The sequence below is a fragment of the Triticum urartu genome, chromosome 2A, assembly GCF_056163025.1.
Source record: "Triticum urartu cultivar PI428250 chromosome 2A, HENAU_Tu73, whole genome shotgun sequence".
NCBI classification, from domain to species: Eukaryota; Viridiplantae; Streptophyta; class Magnoliopsida; order Poales; family Poaceae; genus Triticum; species Triticum urartu.
The window spans coordinates 133,134,463-133,155,179 of record NC_141874.1 but is presented as its reverse complement, the minus strand read 5'-3'; the positions used below and the strand labels follow the sequence as shown (position 1 = coordinate 133,155,179).

Below are 20,717 nucleotides of genomic sequence, written 5' to 3'. Positions count from 1 at the left end.
CACCTGTCGGTGTCAAAACCGGCGGATCTCGGGTAGGGGGTCCCGAACTGTGCGTCTAGGCGGATGGCAACAGGAGGCAGGGGACACGATGTTTTACCCAGGTTCGGGCCCTCTTGATGGAGGTAAAACCCTACGTCCTGCTTGATTAATATTGATGATATGGGTAGTACAAGAGTAGATCTACCACAAGATCAGAGAGGCTAAACCCTAGAAGCTAGCCTATGGTATGATTGTTGTTCGTCCTACAGACTAAAACCCTCCAGTTTATATAGACACCGGAGAGGGCTAGGGTTACACAAAGTCGGTTACAATGGTAGGAGATCTACATATCCGTATCGCCAAGCTTGCCTTCCACGCTAAGAAAATTCCCTTCCGGACACGGGACGAAGTCTTCAATCTTGTATCTTCATAGTCCAGGAGTCCGGCCGAAGGTATAGTCCGGCTATCCGGACACCCCCTAATCCAGGACTCCCTCAGTAGCCCTTGAACCAAGCTTCAATGACGATGAGTCCGGCGCGCAGATTGTCTTCGGCATTGCAAGGCGGGTTCCTCCTCCAAGTACTTCATAGAAGATTTTGAACACAAAGGTAGTGTCCGGCTCTGCAAAATAAGTTTCCACATATTGCCATAGAGAGAATAATATTTACACAAATCTAATCTGCTGACGTATTCCGTAGCGTGACATCACACCACGGTCAAGTCTTTATTCGAATCGTTTTACTGTCCCACCTCAGCGCGTTTAGCGAGGCGGTTTCCTTGGCACGTCTTGTCAAAGCAGAGATCGTGTCCCCTTATTCCGGGATTCTCATCAATACGGGCGTGGGTAACCCAACCGCGCCATTGATTACGGCGCTTGGGAGATAAGCGAGTTTTACCAGGTTGGTGGGGACGCATAGTCGCGTCCACCCATATAAGGGGATAAGGATCCACCTTTTCATCCACGCCTTCTTCCTCCTTTGCCTATCCATTTCCGCGCACTCGAGCTCCAGCACCCAAGTCCGCACACCCCACCTCAACCTTCTCCAGCCATGTCCGGAGCGGGAGGCAAGTGGATGGTCTCCTCCGTTACGGAGGGACACATCAAAAAACTGAGGAAGGCCGGATACTTGTCTAACGACATTGCGCACCGGCTTCCTGAAGAGGGGCAGCTCATCCCCACCCCTAGGCCCCATGAGAGGGTGGTGTTCCTCCCCCATTTCCCCCGCGGACTGGGCTTCCCTCTCCACCCATTTGTCCGGGGGCTCATGTTCTACTATGGCCTAGATTTCCACGATCTGGCCCCGAACTTTGTCCTCAACATCTCGGCGTTTATCGTCGTGTGCGAGGCTTTCTTCCGCATCCGCCCCCATTTCGGCCTATGGCTCAAGACTTTCAATGTCAAGCCGAAGGTGGTGCGCGGCACCCAGGCGGAGTGCGGAGGCGCCATGGTGGGCAAGATGCCCAACGTCCTATGGCTCGAGGGCTCCTTCGTGGAGTCCCTAAAGGGGTGGCAATCGGGGTGGTTTTACATCACCGAGCCGCGCGACCCTGAATGGGTCGCAGCCCCCAAGTTCCGATCCGGACCCCCTACGCGGCTCGCCTCCTGGAAAGAGACATTCCTGTCGTGGGGTAAAAAAGGAGAGCTGACTGAACTCCAAACATGCGTCCAAACCCTGGTGGACAAGAAGCTCAAACTTGTCAACGTAGTGCAGGTTATGCTCATCCGCCGGATCCTCCCGTGTCAACAACGGGCTTTCAACCTGTGGGAGTTTGACCCGGTGTGGCACCGAACTCTGAGCAGACTCTGAGCAGGCTCTTCGACACGACATACGAAGATGCCTGGAAGGTGCTTTTCAAGGGCGCCGAGGCCCCCGTATCCGCTACCAAGGATCGCGAATTCAGCACGCAGCGTCACGCTCGTGCGGTAAGCTGTTTTTACCTTTTATAGGGTATTAGTTTTTCATAATTGACTCCATGCGAGATCTAAGCTCCCTTACCTTTGACAGGATTGGCAGGAGACGTCCGGACAGATCGACTGTCCGGCTCCTTTGTCCGAAGGCCCAGCGGACGCTCGCTTGGCGAAGCTGCTGGTTCCGGCACCCTATGTGGTGCCGGAGAAGAAGGCCAAGAAGAAGGCCACGGGGATTCAAAAGAGTGCCCGGCGCCAGGAGGTGTCGGATTCATCATCCGACGACTCCAAGGCGCACTCCTCCCATGAAGACGAGGAGGAGGAAGAAGAGACCTCTCCCCCTCCAGCGGGGGGAGGGGAGAAAAGGAAGGCCGCCCCAACTGGGGAGGCCGAAGGGTCCAAGAAGGGGAAGACCCCTCCTCCGGACTACTCCACCAACGCCGACGATGGCAAAGAGGAGTGGCCGCATAGGGCCAAGCCCCTGGCAAGATCATAAGTATCCGGATACCAGAGTGATTCATAGTATTCCCCCATTGCACAACTTTTCCTTACGTCGAACATGTTTATGCAGTCCACCCAAAGACCATCTCGACGTGTCGTCGAGCGGTTCCCTGGATTCGTCGGATGTGAATTCGCTTCCGACGGCTACCTCCCCCCATCCTACGGACGACGCCGCGGTGGTGTCCCAACAGGTTCCAAGCCAGGAGGAGGTGGTCTTGGAGGTGCCGCAAGGCGACCTCCCGGACTCCAGGCGTAAAGGGGATAGAACCCCCAAGGGCTCCAAGTCCAGTCTTGAGCCGGACACCACGCCGGAACCTTCAACGGTTCCGGACTCCGGTAGGCAGCCTCCTTCCAAGAGGAGCAAGCCTACCGAGCCGGTGATCTCCGTCCAACCGGAGGCACCGGACAATTTGATGGAGATGCTTAACGGCGCCTCCATCGACGAGGAGCACCGCACTATTATGAGTGCGGTGATCCAGAAGGTTCGGCCCGCCAAGAGCGGACTGACTGAAGCCTGTGCCAGCCTTCTAACAGGCTTTGAGGTAAGTAAATAATATGTAAAAATATTACCGCATAGACAGTAGCCCCTTATGCTCTGTTCGGCATTCAGAAAGAAAAGCCGAATAGAGGATCTAATAACATTCGCAGGAGTCTAACATAATCAAGTCAATATGCGTATGCAGGCTTCGCTGCTGGCCTCCGCCGCACTGACTGCGGAGGTGGATACACTGAAGCAAAACCTCGCGCGGTCCGAGAACGAGCTCGGCCATGCCAAGAGGCAACTCGAGGAGAATGAAGGTAAGTAATACCTTGCGCAAGTATATAGAGAAGATGTGGTTGCAAAAAATGACAGGATCAACACGCTATTATAGGGGCCACGACCGAGGTGGCAACCCTTAAGAAAGCGCTGTCCGAGGCCGAAAGCAGAGCGGCCACGGAGCGCACAGAGAGAGGGAAGCAGGAGGTGCGGGTGGAGGAGGTGCAGAAAGAGCTCCTGGCTCTCGTGAAAAAACACGAGAGTTTGGAGCTTGACTCGAAGACGCAAGCGTCCGAGCTTGCGGCAGCCCTCGAAAGCGCGAAGTCTGCCAAGGCCGAAGCCCAGAAAGCCCTCCAAGAAATTGGAGATATGAAGAAGATAGCGGCGGGTAAGGCATTCATTATGCAAAGCAAGCACGTGAAAGTGAATTACTTGTTACTTACCCGAGTCTGGAGCTCTCCAGGAGCATTCGCAGATTTGCCCCGTAGTGCGTCTGATGCCGCCGCCTACTACCGAGCCGAGGAGGGGAGCTCGACGGAGAAGGTGCTCTGGTCTCAGTATGCTGAGGCCGGACACCTGGTGTCTTTGAGCGACCAGCTGAAGCAAATGGTCGAGCTCCACAAGGTGGCCGAACAGGCCATAAAGGGCCTCATAGTTCGGCTTTGGCATGGAGAGGCTCTGCCTGGGAGCTACTTCGGGCTGGTGAGGCGGCTGGTGGATGCCTGTCCACGGCTTGAAGTAATCAAGCGCTCCGTCTGCATCGAAGGTGCCTGTAGGGCGCTTGCCCGTGCTAAAGTGCACTGGGGCAAGATGGATGCGGAAAAGCTGGTGAAGGACGGGCCGCCGCCGGGCAAGGAGCATCGCGTCCCGGAAGCGTATTATGAGGGCGTCCTGAAGGGTGCCCGCCTTATAGCGGATGAATGCTCCAAAGATGTAATTTTTGAGTAAACTCGCATTTGTGATCCTGTACGCTGAAAACTTGTTCATATGCGCTAAGCAACGCTTTTGAATTTAAAATATTACCTTCTGTGCGGACGTTTATCAAATTTGAGAGATGGCGAGTCGTCGGCTTCTGCCCCTATGCCGCGAGTGCTGGGGTGTTCGGGATAAACATGAGCGCTCTTTTTCCCATTCTTGGGTCCTTCAAGGGAGGCGCTCAACACAACGAACAAGGCAATTGGACTATAATGCTTGAACACTCTCACTTAGCCATAGAATTCTATAATTTTAAATTTCGGCGAAGCCCCTAGTGTTCGGAAGACCGAGTTCGGGGCGCTATCCACGCCTAGGCCGGACAAAGCCGACTCCTTGCTCTAAGCGGCATAAGTCTTTAGGGACTCGAAAACCTCTCGAACAGCGACCAGCTCTCGCCTCATCATGACGGCCAGTTTTAGCTTTCTCTACTGAGGTGCTTAGCCCAGCTCAACTGGGGCACAATCGCAGTAGTTCTCCTAGTGCTACCTTAGCCGATATAACGGAACGTAAGGTACCAAAACATAGGAGCCGGGCAAACCCAACTATTGACCCAAGACATGATTCGGAGCTGATGCATATAATGCTATAAGTTCGGGGTGCCGCACTTGTGAAAGTGTTCAGACTTCTCACACAATATTGTGGGGTACTTAAGCCCCTGGCGTATTGGCCGTACCAAAGTGTACGGGTGCAACATGTCATTAATGAACATATATTCGTAAAAAAAGAGTAATGCAATAATAGACGGAAGCTATGCATTGTTTATTTAAAAAAGCTGTGATCAAAGCAGAACGATACAAATACTGCAATAAGCAAAATATGGGACTATTTAACATGTCCTTTCCAGGGGCAAGCTGCGGAATGTTATGTGAAACAGGTATACTGCTCGTTATAGAGACCACCTTAGAGTTCCATAGTGCGGCGTAGTTTTCTGCTTCCCTGGTTGTATCGTTTGTGCGGCAATTGTACTGCCGGACAAGCCTTCTGAAGAATGGAGTCCTGAAAATAAGAGAAAATTAAGAAATCGGCAGCCCCTAGTGCGGTTTAAGCCGCGTTTCGGGCGTGCCGTGATGGTGCCCCTCCCCCTGTGCCCATGGTATTTCCCGAGCGTAGTTATGGACGCGCAACACTGGTTTCGCAAGTTCGCGAGGGCTGGGGTTGGGGCCACATTGCTACACTTTCTCGGATCGTGCCAGGCGGTCTTGTTGTAGGTTACTCCGGGCGCGCTTGACGGTGTCCAAACGTTTAATGGCCGGACTGGAGAATTGCCTTGAGAGGCTGCTTTGTACTTCTGCTGCGATAGCGCCGTATGCTCCTCCATTCAGAGAGAGCGTTCGTTGTTTCCATTAACCGTGATGACTCCTCGAGGGCCTGGCATCTTGAGCTTGAGGTATGCGTAGTGCGGCACCGCATTGAACTTGGCAAATGCGGTTCGCCCGAGCAGTACGTGATAACCACTGCGGAACGGGACTATGTCGAAGATTAACTCCTCGCTTCGGAAATTATCCGGAGATCCGAAGACCACTTCAAGTGTAACTGAGCCTGTACAGTTAGCCTCTACACCTGGTATGACGCCTTTAAAGGTCGTTTTAGTGGGTTTAATCCTCGAGGGATCGATGCCCATTTTCCGCACTGTATCCTGGTAAAGCAGGTTCAGACTGCTGCCGCCGTCCATAATGACTCTAGTGAGGTGAAATCCGTCAATAATTGGGTCTAGAACAAATGCGGCGAATCCGCCATGACGGATGCTAGTGGGGTGGTCCCTTCGATCAAAAGTGACCGGGCGGGAAGACCATGGGTTGAACTTTGGGGCGACTGGCTCCATCGCATATACGTCGCTTAGCGCACGCTTCTGCTCCCTCTTGGGGACATGGGTTGCGTATATCATGTTCACCGTCCTCACTTGTGGGGGAAAACCTTTCTGTCCACTGTTGTTCGGCGGCCGGGGCTCCTCCTCGTCATCGCTATGCAGCCCCTTGTCTCTGCTTTCGGCATTTAACTTGCCTGCCTGCTTGAACACCCAACAATCCCTGTTGGTGTGATTGGCTGGTTTTTCGGGGGTGCCATGTATCTGGCATGAGCGGTCGAGTATTCGGTCCAAACTGGACGGGCCCGGGGTATTTCTTTTGAATGGATTTTTCCGCTGACCGGGTTTAGAGCCTCCGAATCCGGCATTAACTGCCGTATCCTCAGCATTGTCGCCGTTAATGCGGCGCTTTTGCTTGTTGCGACGCGACCTGCCACTGCTGTCCTTGGTATCCGAATTACCAGGGCTCTTGGTCATGTTATTGCTGCGAGCTAGCCAGTTGTCTTCTCCCGCGCAAAAGCGGGTCATAAGTGTCGTGAGGGCTGCCATAGATTTCGGTTTTTCCTGTCCTAGGTGCTGTGCAAGCCACTCGTCGCGGATGTTATGCTTGAAGGCTGCTAGGGCCTTTGCCTCCGGACAGTCGACGATTTGATTTTTCTTGGTTAGGAACCGTGTCCATAATTGTCTGGCCGATTCCTCTGGCTGCTGAATTATGTGGCTAAGGTCATCGGCGTCTGGTGGTCGCATATAAGTGCCGTGGAAATTGTCGAGGAATGCGGTTTCCAGGTCCTCCCAAAAACCAATTGATTCTGCTGGCAAGCTGTTAAGCCAATGCCGAGCTGGTCCTTTAAGCTTGAGTGGGAGGTATTTGATGGCGTGTAGGTCATCACCGCGGGCCATGTGGATATGAAGGAGATAGTCCTCGATCCATACCGCAGGATCTGTTGTGCCATCGTATGATTCGATGTTCACGGGTTTGAAACCCTTGAGGATTTGATGATCCATTACTTCATCTGTGAAGCATAGTGGGTGTGCGGCGCCTCTGTATTGGGCTATATCACGAAGCAGCTCAAACGAGCTTTCTCTACTATGTTCGGCTCGGCCGGATTTACTGTATCCGGAGTGACGATTACCGTCTTGTGCCATGGGGCACCCACGCGATCCGTAGATCGATCTTGTTTGCCTTGCCTTGTCCTCCAATATATCTCGCAGGTCTGGCGCATTTTCCCGTGCCTTGGTATTTTTTGAGCGGCGCCGGGGTGCAGCTTGAGTGGAGGGCCAAGAGGCCTCTCTGTCGTGGCCACGGGGTGGCCGGTCGGCCACATCATGCGCTGGTGATGTAGGTTTAGGTGCTTCCTCCTCTAATCGGGGTAGCAACCTGCGCTTTGGGTAGCTCTTGGAGGGGCGTTCGAGTTCATACTCTTCGGCCGCAAGGACTTCAGTCCATCTGTCGGCTAGCAAATCTTGATCAGCTCTAAGTTGTTGCTGTTTTTTCTTGAGGCTGCTCGCCGTGGCCATAAGCCTGCGTTTGAAACGCTCTTGTTCGACGGGATCCTCTGGCACGACAAATTCGTCATCGTCGAGGCTTGCCTCGTCTTCGGAGGGAGGTATATAATTATCGTCCTCGACCTCTCTGTCTTCCGCTCTCTCATGAGGGCTGGCTTCTCCATCCTCCTGTGCTGAATCTTGCTGGTTGTCTTCGGCACTGTCCGGGGTGTTATTATCTCCCGTGCCGGAATCACCGTTTTTGCTTTGGCAGGATTTAGAGCGGCGTCGCTGACGCGGCGCTTAGGCTGCTTCTTGGAGGGGTCATCCTCCGCTGTTCCATCGCCATTGTCTTCTTTTGGGGTGTCCACCATGTATATGTCATACGACGAGGTGGATTTCCAGTGCCCTATAGGCGCTGGTTCTTGATCGTCTCCTGCATCGGCGTCCATACCGTCGATGTCTTCGGAGTCGAAGTCGAGCATGTCGGTTAAATCATCGACAGTGGCTATGAAGTGGGTGGTGGGTGGGCTTTGAATTTCTTCATCATCCGCATCCCAACCTTGCTGACCATAGTCCGGCCAGGGCTCTCCTGATAAAGAGAGAGACTTTAGTGAATTCAGAATATCGCCGAAGGGCAAGTGCTGAAAGATGTCCGCGGCGGTGAACTCCATGATCGGTGCCCAATCGGGTTCGATTGGTAGGGGCGCGGAGGGCTCGGAGTTTGGAGAGGAGTCCGGATCCTTGGAGTCACGGGCTTCGTAGAGAATAGGGCTGGTGTTCGGCTCGATCGCCGTAGAGATTGCAGCCCCCGAGACGGTGTCCAACCACCCATCCTCGATTGGCGCAGTTGGCTCCGAATTAAGGGTCGGAGCTGATGCGGGTGCGGCCTCCAGGGCACTGTTCGGCGGCAGAGCTAGATCATACCCATCGTGACAGTGCGGCGCGCTCGGCTGCGGCTCGAACCCGTCGAAGATCAAATCTCCGCGGAGGTCGGCCGTGTAGTTCAAACTTCCAAATCTGACCTGATGGCCAGGGGCGTAGCTTTCGATCTGCTCCAGATGGCCAAGCGAATTGGCCCGCAGTGCAAAGCCGCCAAATACGAAGATCTGTCCGGGGAGAAAAGTCTCACCCTGGATCGCATCGTCGTTGATGATCGGAGGAGCCATCGGGCCTAAAGGTGACGACACAGAGGAACTCTCAATGAAAGCACCAATGTCGGTGTCAAAACCGGCGGATCTCGGGTAGGGGGTCCCGAACTATGCGTCTAGGCGGATGGTAACAGGAGGCAGGGGACAGGATGTTTTACCCAGGTTCGGGCCCTCTTGATGGAGGTAAAACCCTACGTCCTGCTTGATTAATATTGATGATATGGGTAGTACAAGAGTAGATCTACCACGAGATCAGAGAGGCTAAACCCTAGAAGCTAGCCTATGGTATGATTGTTGTTCGTCCTACGGACTAAAACCCTCCGGTTTATATAGACACCGGAGAGGGCTAGGGTTACACAGAGTCAGTTACAATGGTAGGAGATCTACATATCCGTATCGCCAAGCTTGCCTTCCACGCCAAGAAAAGTCCCTTCCGGACACGGGACGAAGTTTTCAATCTTGTATCTTCATAGTCCAGGAGTCCGGTCGAAGGTATAGTCCGGATATCCGGACACCCCCTAATCCAGGACTCCCTCACCACCTCATACCTTTTAACCTTCCTATAAGCTTAAATAGTCTTGATCACGAGGGTGTGAGATTGCTGAGTCCCCGTGACTCACAGATACTTCCAAAACTAGCTTGCAGGTGCCGTTGAACCGTGCAGGTGACGCAACCAAGCTCAAGGAGGAGCTCGATGAAGATTGTGTTCGCTATGTTGTTCCGTTTCCAGTTGATCAGTAGTGGAGCCCAGTTGAGACGATCGGGGATCTGTGTAGCATTTGGGGTAGTCTTTTTTTATTTTGGTTCCGTAGTCGGACCTTGATTGTATCTGGTTGATGTAATGCTTTATTCATGTAATTGTGTGAAGTGGCGATTGCAAGCCAGCTATGTATCTCTTTCCCTTATGTATTACATGGGTTGTGTGAAGATTACCTCACTTGCGACATTGCTTACAATGCAGTTATGCCTCTAAGTCATGCTTCGACACGTGGGAGATATAGCCGCATCGTGGGTGTTTCAGCCATAGTGAAGGAGACACACGAACGCCACTGAAGACTTGGAACGCAGCAGCAGGAGCGGGAACGTCGGTAGGCGCATCAAGAGCATATAAAACACGGCGGTAGCGACCTCTAAGAAGTATGTTCCTCGTAGCACAATCCTTAACAAAGAGATGAAACGGGTGAAATTCACAGAAAACATTATTATCCTGTGTAAGTTTAGGAACAGAGAGTAAGTTTCGTGCAACTGTAGGAACACGAAGAACATTTCTAAGATGTAAGGTCCTAGAGGTGTTTGTGAGAAGTGATGCCTGGCCAACATGTGAAATGTGCATACCTGCCCCGTTAGCTGTGTGAACCTTGTCATTCCCGCGGTAAGGCTGCTGTACAGTTAGCTTGCCCAGCTCGTTCGTGACATGAGTTGTTGCTCCAGTATCCATGTACCAAGAAGGATCAACATGATAAGAAGGAGTGTGACCCTGGTGCGCCATGTTGACTTGACGCTCATTGCCCTTGCCATTATTGCCGAGGCCGAGGAAGTCAGTCTTGTACCGGCGATGACAGCGGGAGACGACATGGCGAGGAAGGCCACAGAGCTGACACGGCTGCGCCGCACCACAGACAGTACAACAGGCGCAGGCGTGGCCGTCGACGACAACCACCGAGGCGTCAAGACGCGGGGCCTGCTGCGGGGCAGGGGACGCACCACCGGACTTGCCCCCCACCCGAGGACGAAGCTGCGGAGGAGCCACGGCCGCTGCCTTTGCCGCGGTAGACGGTATCGACGGAGGAGTCGATGGAGATGTCGGGGCGGCGCGCATTGAGCCGTTGCTCCGTAGATAGGAGGCGACTATAGAGTTCCTGGGGACGAATAGGCTCCTTGCGTTCATTAAGGACCTCGGCAAGCGAGTCGTAGTCGCTGTCAAGGCCGGCTAGGATGAAGGACGTGAACTCGCTGTCACGAAGGGGCTCTCCAATGGAAGCAAGAGTGTCGGCCAACTTCTTGACCTTGTTGTAGAAGGCGGTCACCGTACCATTGTCCTTGCGAGTTTTACCAAGCTTGGCACGGATGGCCATGGACTGAGGAGTAGATTGAGACGAAAAACTCGACTCCAGGATGTCCCACACCTCGTGAGAAGATGCAGCAAAGAGGACGAGCCCGGCCACACCCTCACCCAGGGAAGACTGGATGGCTGAGAGGATGGCTTGGTCCTGAGCGATCCACGCACGAAACATCGGATGCTGTGGCGGTGGACACGGCAGGGTACTGTTGACGAACCCCTCCAAATAATGGCTGCAAAGGAGAGGTAGCACATGAGCACGCCAGTACAAATAACTGTCTGGTTTAAGCTTCATCGGAAGAAGGTGCGAGAACAAAAACAACGGCGAGGGGATCGCGGCCAGAGCAGCTTCAACATCCACATATGGCACAGGAGAGGGCAACTGTGCAGACGGAGGCACGGCCGGTGCGTACATGTGTTGGGCACTGTACGCGTAGGATGTACCATAGGGCGGCAGAGTCTGATACGAGCCCTGGCCAGGGTACGTGCCGTAGGAGGGGCGTGCGGGTGGCGGCGGCCCGTACGGGGCCGCATACAACGAGTAGCCACCAGGGCCGCCATGATGCAGATGGGCGATGCCGGCAACGGCAAGGCCGACTGCGATGTAGAGGGAGGCAGCCGGAGCGGGTGCGACCACACGCATCGGGTGCGATGTAGTCGATGGCGGCGCGATCACTAGGGAGTGCGTGGCAGCCGAAGGCGGCAGCGGTTGCTGGGACCGGGCCGAAACAGCGGGCGACGAGGACGACACGCCGGCGTACAGTGATGACACCGGGCCGGCGAAGAGGGACCCCGCCGATTGGGTCTGCAGGGGGCCGAGCGATCCATCCGTCGTGTAGGGTGGAGTCCCGCCCTGGAGGAGATGCGCGAGGGAAGGCGGGAGGAACAGTGATCCATGGCGGCGGCGCGTGGGGCGACGTCGGCGGCTGGCGGCGGAGGCGGAGCGGAAGACATTAGATCGTTAGGTCGGATACCATATTAGACAAAGGTTTTAGGATTTGTAGCACACCTCCAATATGGGATGACCTTTTTATTATATAGAGAGGTACATATAATGTACAATATAATTACATGTGGGGTCCAGTATATATAGAGTCTAACAGAGATCAGACATTTTCGGCGCACCTGGTGGCTTAGCTTTCCCCTCCGCTCCGAGCTAGCACGGTCGACGTACGTTGCTATGGCTCCGGCCCGTACGTCGGTCGATCAAACACATTCGAAGAGGACAACGGAATTACCTCACGTACGATGAAAGCAGTCTTATGCAGATCACACGGGGGATTCACTGCTCTGGAGTTGGTGCAGGCGATACATGGACGTGGACGCGCATCGCCTCGATGCTTTTGAGTTTGCGGGGTCGACAATGTACGCGCCTTTACTAGCTTCCAGAGCGTATATGTACGACTTTGCATTTCCGCGCGCAACAAGACGGGGTGCGCTCCGCGGAAATCGTATGTGCTACGTGTTGACCTGTGCGTTGCAGTGTTAGCATTAGCGTCGTTTCACATTACACGTAGTACAGTAGTATCTCTCTAAACAAATCTAAAAGCGTTTAAATTACTAAAATAGTGATCTAAACGCTTTTATATTTTTTTACGGAGGGAGTATATACCAAACCAAACGACCTATCAACCCCCGACACAGGCGCAGTTTCTACCGGCCGGTCGACGTCGTGGTTCGGTTGACACTGCACTGCCCGCGCAAAAAGGTGTTGCCTGCGGCTGCAGGTGGGCAGGAAGGGATCAAGGGAGCATGCTCGCTTGCTTGCGCGGGCATTTCTCGGCCACTTTATCGACCTTCATGACCAGCTCCTGGCTACGTGCTAGATTGTGCGTGACGAAAGTAAAACGAAAACCACCTCCCTGATCAACCGATCCGAACGTGTGCGCCAAGACGCCTTCCCTCTCCCGCTCTCCGTGCCCATGCATACTTCGTGTGCCAATAGTTCTGGGACAGCATCGTTCGACCGATCCATCCATCCATCTCGGCACATCACATCATCGTCGCAACAGAGGGCACACCAGAGAAGCCTCTTGAGCCTCTGATCTCTCTCTGCCTCTAGAAGAAAAGGAAGGCGCAGCTAGCGTACTGGATCTGGATGGATGTCTGAATGGTTCATGATATAGGCGAAAAAACGACGATGCGCGCGGCGTGTACAGCACTGTACGTCCGGTTGGGGCAACGGTCTCGAGACGAAAGAGACGACGATCTTGTTTAAAAAAAGGAAGAAAGAGACGACCCAGAGCGACGCGTACGCGACTAGGGTATCAATCTATCTGGAGGCACCCCACTCGCTCCGCTTCGTTGCATTGCATGGTGCATGGGCCACTCGCCCAATGAAAAGCCCTCGCCGAAAGGAGCAGAGAGATGGACCGTGCCGATGCCGTTTTCCTTGGCTGGAAGCCAAGCACGTATGTACGTATCCTGGCCGTATGGACGTACGAAAAGAATGCGACGACGATGCCTTTCCGGCGGGCGCACAACCCGGTGGCTTAGCTTTTCTCTCGGCTCCGAGCGAGCGAGCCAGCACGGCCGACGGGTGCTGCGGGCTGTGGCTGGGACGCGTCGGCGCGTAGGTGTGGATGCCATGCATCGGCCCGTGCGCGCGCGCGCGTCGACTATGGCCGAAACCACTGGTCCTGGCCCTGATCGGGTAGGAATCACGCATCGCGTGTGAGCTGGCTACATGGCCGAAACTCCAAAGTAAAGTGCATGCGCTGTACCACTGCCACTAGGCTAGGATAGGGGGGTACGGCGTGGCCATCGGAGACGGGACTCGATCGGTTGCTTAATTTGGACCGATGGCGACGGAATTCGGACATATCTGACGGGTGAAATGAGATGATCCGGTGGTAGTACGCGGGACAGGGCCATGTGTGCGTGCGTGGGGGGCATTGGCCAATGCCCTTAGCAAGCATGGCACGTGATTTCTTCAGCCAAGACTTGCCGGAAACAGCACACTATCAAATCCGGCGTCAATCATGCCTGCCACGCCTGAGAATTCAGATGATGGCGTACCCTTCCGGTGCATCCGTCCATCCGTGGCGCGCAACATTTACAGAAATGGTTGCGGGCGAATATTTTCGAAAGGGGGCAAAAGATTTGCCGTTTCATTAATTAAGAGGAACTGGGGAATTAAGAGGTTCAAGACAAAGCCACAAGGTGGTGAAACACAACAACTGCTTCTTCTTTTTTTTGAATAAAAGAGGTTTCCCTCGCCTTAACTTTTTTTTTTGCCAAAAGATCAGATTTATTATAAAGATTCATCGAAAGTACAAAAACCTCAAACATAATAAAAATTACATTGATGTCTATGGACCACCGAACGGCCATTGCCGTCATCGGAACAAAAACGCCGACACGCCGTCGTCGCCGCTCTCATATCGGAGCCGGCCTGACCTTGTTGATGACAGCCGAGAAGTCTTCATGCACGTGCCCCAACTTCTATTACAACCAAGGGAAACATTCAAATGTTTCACAACCCTCGGCTGCAACCAAGGTAACTGCAACAAACTTATTATAGCTACATCGCAACAACAAGTTTGCAAGTCGCAGGCTTAAGAGAGGAATACAAAATCTCAGCGAAAATGTAATCCTAACTATAGCCTAGAAGAAGACTCCTGCCAAGCAATCCTAAGAACTCGTCCTTGCCGATGATCGAGCGGTTAGAGTAACTTGGGCAACTGAACACAAAATCTTCCTCTGACGAACCAGAGAACCGACCAAACCCAGGATGCATTTCCCACTTCACCATTTTTACCCCTGAAATACAAAATCATAGTGCAAACATCATAAGTGCATCCACAAACGGACTCCTCAAATTGACCCAGCGGATGCAGGACCACTGACCGGATAGGAGAGAGAAGGAAAAAGTTGGCCAAACCGGACCCCTCACAACCTCCTTAAATGCCCGGCTTATCTGGAACTCATCATATTGGCCTCATATATGGGATGAGTACGAGGAGTGTCTGGGCGTGTCCGGTTAGTGGTCATGCGTCCGCCTCATAAGATTTGGCCTACCACATAGCATCCTTTTCCTTTCTTTATTCTCTCTCCTTCTCCATCAGTCACATGCATGTGATCGGATATATATGAAAGAAAATGAGAGACATGGCAACGTGGATGGGCAAATAGGGAGTCAAAATGAACACGCCCGGGCACTGACCGGGCGCGCCCGCGGATGTTTGAGAGGCCAAATTTGCCCAGTTCGGATTCAAGCTTTGTGCAAAACACACAGGTAGGTCTGAAACTGCATGACATTTAGCTAGGTTATCCCTAGTTAAACTCTTGTTATGTATAATGGGCCACATGAAGACATGTATATTGGGGGTCACCTTAATTTTCCAAATACAATCTTGAAGCATATAAGTGATCCCCCCTAAGTTAACAACTTGTAAAACGACCTAACAGAATATGTACCAGAAGGCTCAAGCACCCAAATAGGGACATCCTTATTAGTAGAAAGAGTTTTAGTTTGAACTATGGAAAGTAGTTGAAGCCTTCTTGTGTATAATTATTCATTCACACGGAAGTTTCAAAGTGGCACCATTCCACACCTGGGCAACAGTGCTATCTTGTTGTTGACAGTTTTCAAATAGATCCCAGATCATAGTGAAATTTCTCCACCCCAACAATCATGCCATAAAAGCAATGTTATCCACATTACCCAGTTTCCACTTGTAATTTTTTTCAAATGCCCAATGAACACTCATCCAAAAGTTAGACCCCACAACAGGTTACTACACAAAATATTAGGTTTATTGGTACCATATTTAAAACATAGTGTACCCTTCCAGTTCCAGTCACCGTTTCTATGATCAAAGAATCCCTTGCTCCAAGCTGCCAAGACTGATGCGCTTTGGTGGCGAAGGCACTACAACGTGATGTCTATTCTCGATCGTTGATGATGTAATGAACATAGTTATGAGTTTCACTTCATGGAGTGCCACAACGGTCATCAGGGAAGGCAACAAATTGGCTCATGGTGTAGCTGCTCATACAAGGCAGGTTACAAAGCAAGGATCATGAGAGAGCGAGATCTAGGGGGCAACTAGATAGGAGGGTGAACACGAGGCTAACCAGGTTATATCCAGTCGTAAAGCTTGTAACTAATTAAAAAAATCAAAATCAAATTCCTTCATAAATGAACTTGGGTTGACCAAAAATGACCCTACTAATTCTCTACTATTAACAAATAAATTAAATGGAATTCATGGACCGTGTGCACACACAAACCAACTAAACGCACAAAATGACCGAAATAGGCTTTCGTCTCGCTTTATAACAAAGCATCAACCGCGTCTATACAAGCTATCCAAGTGCCGAATTCACAAAGTTGCTTGAGATTCCATCGTCGGAACCGAATCCCGGTTGAAGGAGTCGAATCCGGTTCCCGGAAAACATGGCGCAATATAAAAGGGCTGCATTGCTCACAAAACCAGCATTAAACTGATTTTTTCCACCCTCGTCATTGTGAAAAGAAAGCCAAATCAAACGGGAATAACACCTACTACCCTTGCATGTCACGGGTCATGACGCATACTACCAATTCGCAAAGCGGGTAGGTAGGAAAAGGCGCGGGCACGTTGCCCCGTTCTAAAATCCCGACGAAATAGTCAATCCACACTGAAAAATTCCCACCATGACACAAGAACAGTTTGTAATTTGTGCAGACAGACTGCAGCCAGCAGCCAGCACAATTTTATTCATTTCATTCCCAGAGTCAAACGCAACACAATGACATGTCATCGCAGCAGAGCCAAGCCAAGCCAAGCCAAAGCTCCGCACGCTCCTATATATTCTGCCGAACCAGGTGCGGCCTCGCCACACCACACACACCACACGGACACGGCCCCGCCTCGCGAACCATCGTCGATCGGGCTCCTCTTTTCTCTCTCTCTGTATCTTTCTCCCGCGCGACCCACACACAGGCCAGCTAGCTAGCGAGAGAGAGCGCCCGCGCGACGACGTGCGTGTCGGGCTCGCGGCGGCCGGAGGGGCTCGGTATATGCTGCGCGGCGACGGCGACGGCGGCGTTGAGAGGTAGCTAAGCTAAGCCGCCGATGAGGAGCGAGGGGGCGATCAAGGCCGGCGGCGCAAGGGAGAGGTCGTCGTCGCCGTGGAGGTCGCTCCTGGGCGGCTGCCTGGGCGGCGCGGCGGGCGACCACGGGGCGAAGAAGAAGGCCCGGCCGCGCTCCGGCGGCGGCGGGCTGCGGCGGCTGTCGTTCACGGACCTGAGCGGCGCGGCGGACGAGGACCTGTCCGTCTCCCTCGTGGGGTCCAACCTGCACGTGTTCACCGTGGCGGAGCTGCGGGCGGCGACGGGCGAGTTCGCGGACGACAACTTCCTGGGCGAGGGCGGGTTCGGGCCCGTCTACAAGGGCTTCGTCGGCGGCGGCGTCAAGCCGGGGCTCAAGCCGCAGGCCATCGCCGTGAAGCTCTGGGACCCCGAGGGCGCGCAGGGCCACAAGGAATGGCTGGTACGTCCAACCTCCACGTGTCCTCCTCGACTCCTCATCCATCCATCCATTAATCTTCTTTGCGCGTGCAATAGCCACAGCCCAACGGCAACCAGTAGAGCAGCTGGAGTAGCTTTTCTTGGAAGAGATTCCAATTATGTCCGACATCGATGGCCTAATATAATGCATGCTTGGGGGAGGGAATAGGGCTTGGATTTCTTTCTTACAGTGAAAGAGTGGGCTCCTCTCCTGCATGGTTAACCAACAAGTCAGCATAGATGATAGATCCCTTACAAGGATGTCCAAATCCGATCCTTACATCTGCTGCACCATTGAGTAACTTCATGGATAATTGAAATTTACAAGCTATGCCGTCGCAGGAATCCTCCTGGAGAGGTTATTATCAACCATTTATTAATATAACGTAACCTGTAGCCAAGAAGCAATGCTTGTAGAGTTATAGGCAAGTTAAGCTAGCTCGCTGTCCCAAAATGGGCGTGCAAGTTTTGAGCAATCTTTGAGGGGAATATTCTTGGTTACACAGTAATTGAGCTGTTCCTCCTTGTGGACTTTGCACAAGTTTTTTTCTGTGTTCCCAACATGGCTTGCTTCGCGATGAAAACATGGCATCAAGATCAATTCAACCTTTGCGTTAATTAGTAACTATCAACCAAGTAACTTTCACACCACGTGTTTAAGTTTTCTGAAAGAGCCATTCTCAACCACACATAAGCCAAAGCTAAGCTGAGCAGGCAAGGCATGCATGCTCCGTAAAATATCTCGGCGCCAAGGATTAGGACCTGTGGGCCGGGCAAGGAAAACCGGCGAGCGAGAGGTTTGTTGGGCGATGTGACGGTTCCGGCAGCCGGCCGGCGGCCGGATAAAAGTCGGGCGGCCTAAAACGATGGACGCTGACACGGACACGGACATTGACCCTTGATTGATTAATTGGTTGTTTAATTTGCTCGTGCGTGCAGGCTGAGGTGATCTTCCTGGGGCAGCTGCGGCACCCCAACCTGGTGAAGCTGGTGGGCTACTGCTGCGAGGACGCCCACCGCCTCCTCGTCTATGAGTACATGCCCAACGGCAGCCTCGAGAACCACCTCTTCGGCAAACGTACGTCCCTCACTCCATTTTACTTGCAAGTCTTGCTAAATCTCAGTCAACTGAGACTTGGTTTCGAGAGATCTTAAATTGAGAACTATGCAATTTTCTTTTGGATTAGTTTAACATGTTAGTCACGGTTAAGTCTCGGCGACACCCTTTTACTTGCTGCTTCGTTTGTCTCGATCATGCATATGGATGAATCAAATTGAATAAACGGTAGAAAAATATATGATCTGGTAGTCTGCTAGCTGTGGTGATAGAGATGAGTTGGTTGACCTGCCTCCGGTAAGTACATTGACTTGGCATGCCCATGGACGGATGGAAACCAGCTGTCTGAATTCAAAAGCCCGTCAGCAGGTTGGCAAATGCCGGAATTTTAAACTGGAGTAGTGTAGTTGCACGGCGGCCGAATTTTCCCCAGCTAACTCGCAACGTTTTTCAGAGTTCTGACCAACTAAACTTGACCCATCTCTGAATTAACATACCCCCATCTCCATGCGTGCACCAGAAGGCAGATCAGGGGTCGCTGGTCAGAACCCAGAAGCAAGTGAGGTCACGACTCACGAAGATAGATATAGTTGCCCGATCCATGTCGCGATTAATCCATCTCAGCACGCTACAATTTCCCAGCCTCACCGATTGATCTCCTCCCGCCCAATAGTCGTCGCCAGATCTCCTAACGCGTTGACCGTCCCTGCGTCCAGAAAAATGTAACAGTCCCGACAGTAGGCGCGAAATGGATGCGATATCTCTGTCGGCAAGACAGTAACACTGTCGGGGCATCGGCGGATGATTCCTTGTCTAGTGTATACAGAACAATTGACTAGGAAATGGAGAATGTGGCTCTGGGTCGAATCTTGGAATGATTTTGGTGTGTGTGTGTGTGTGATGGCTTGCAGAGGTTCCCGCGGCGCTGTCGTGGTCGACGAGGCTCAACATCGCCGTCGGCGCCGCGAAGGGGCTGGCGTTCCTCCACGACGCCGAGAAGCCGGTCATCTACCGCGACTTCAAGGGCTCCAACATCCTCCTCGACTCGGTGAGCCCACTCTCCGGCCTGCTCATCTCACACTATGTATCTATCTAGCGGCAAATGAAGCTGAGTTGCTCACGTTTTCTGATCGATCCGTGTGTGTGTGCAGGACAAGAAGCCGAAGCTGTCGGACTTCGGGCTGGCCAAGGACGGGCCGGAGGGCGACGACACGCACGTGTCCACGCGGGTCATGGGCACCCACGGCTACGCGGCGCCGGAGTACATCATGACGGGCCACCTCACGGCGAAGAGCGACGTGTATAGTTTTGGGGTGGTGCTGCTGGAGATCCTCACCGGCCGGCACTCGGTGGACAAGACCCGGCCCAGCAGGGAGCAGAACCTGGTGGAGTACGCGCGGCCCGGGCTCAGGGACCCGCTCAAGCTGGCGCGCCGGATCATGGACCCGGCGCTGGAGGGCCGGTACCCGGCCGCCGCGGCGCAGAAGGCGGCGGCGGTGGCGCACCAGTGCCTGAGCAGCAGCCCCAAGAACCGGCCGGACATGTCGGCCGTCGTGGAGGCGCTCGAGCCGCTGCTCGCCGTCACGGAGGACGTCGCCGTCGGGCCGGTGGTGCTGTTCGTGGCCGCGCCGGAGCCGGCAGCGGAGGAGAAGGAGAGGAAAGAGCGGCCGTCGAGGACGGCGAGGGACGTCGGCGCGCACCACCGGCGGAGGCTCCGGTCGCCGAAGGGCAGCCCGAGGAAGCGAGGGGCGGGGCCGAAGGAGGAGTTCTGGGTGTGGCACGTGCCGGCCGAGGACGACAAGAAGGCGTGACGCCGCCGTGCCTGTGCATGTGCTGTACATATGAGAGAGAAAGAGAGGTGGTGAGAGTTGAGGTGCTGCTGCTATTGTTTAGGATTTAATTAGGATTGCATACGCATCCCTGTAGTTCTACGATCATGGCGAGTCTTCGTTTTTCTTTTCTCTTTGGTTTTCTTTTGCTTTGGATCTGTAAGTTCTTACAGTGAGATGCAGAATGTGGCCCATAAGTGGAGCTATCAAACAAACAAGAATACTGATTGATCAACATGACAGAAATTTGGTCGCATGTCCGTCTTGGATTAATTGAAGCTACGACAATGCGAGTGTTTAGTATGGGTGTCAATCGGTGTTAGGATAACCTAGGAAACAACCGGTCTTCTACGTGATCTTTGTTTTGGTTGTTTTGAGGACGTGGTATCTTGTCTGAAAAATATTATGTTTCAATATGAGACATCAATATATACACATACACTGGCAATATCATCGTAGTCTGTTTGTTTTTCTGCATGTACGCCTGCCACGAAGACTTCCAAGAAGCAGAGGAGGAAGGTGCCGACTCCGGAGCTGCTGAACGAGCTGGTTTGTGAGATCCTGATTCGTCTGCCGGTGGAGTCGCTCCTGCGTTTCAAGCGTGTCAGCAAGGCCTGGCGCGCACTCATATCCGACCCTTCCTTCATTCAGTCGCACCTTCAGCTATCCGCCTCCAAATGGGAGTAGAAGCCATCCTTGATCATCACCCCGCATT

General features: G+C 53.1%; 1 protein-coding gene across 1 annotated transcript; it reads left to right on the top strand.

Annotated features, from left to right (window-relative positions):
• The first annotated feature begins 16,431 nt into the window (after positions 1–16,431).
• On the top strand, positions 16,432–20,258 carry LOC125536324 (serine/threonine-protein kinase RIPK). Its single transcript, XM_048699518.2, has 4 exons — positions 16,432–17,099; positions 18,056–18,194; positions 19,085–19,221; positions 19,325–20,258. Exons 1-4 carry the CDS (start codon positions 16,683–16,685, stop codon positions 19,982–19,984), a joined length of 1,353 nt encoding a protein of 450 aa, XP_048555475.1. The 5' UTR covers positions 16,432–16,682; the 3' UTR covers positions 19,985–20,258.
• The last annotated feature ends 459 nt before the right edge of the window (positions 20,259–20,717 follow it).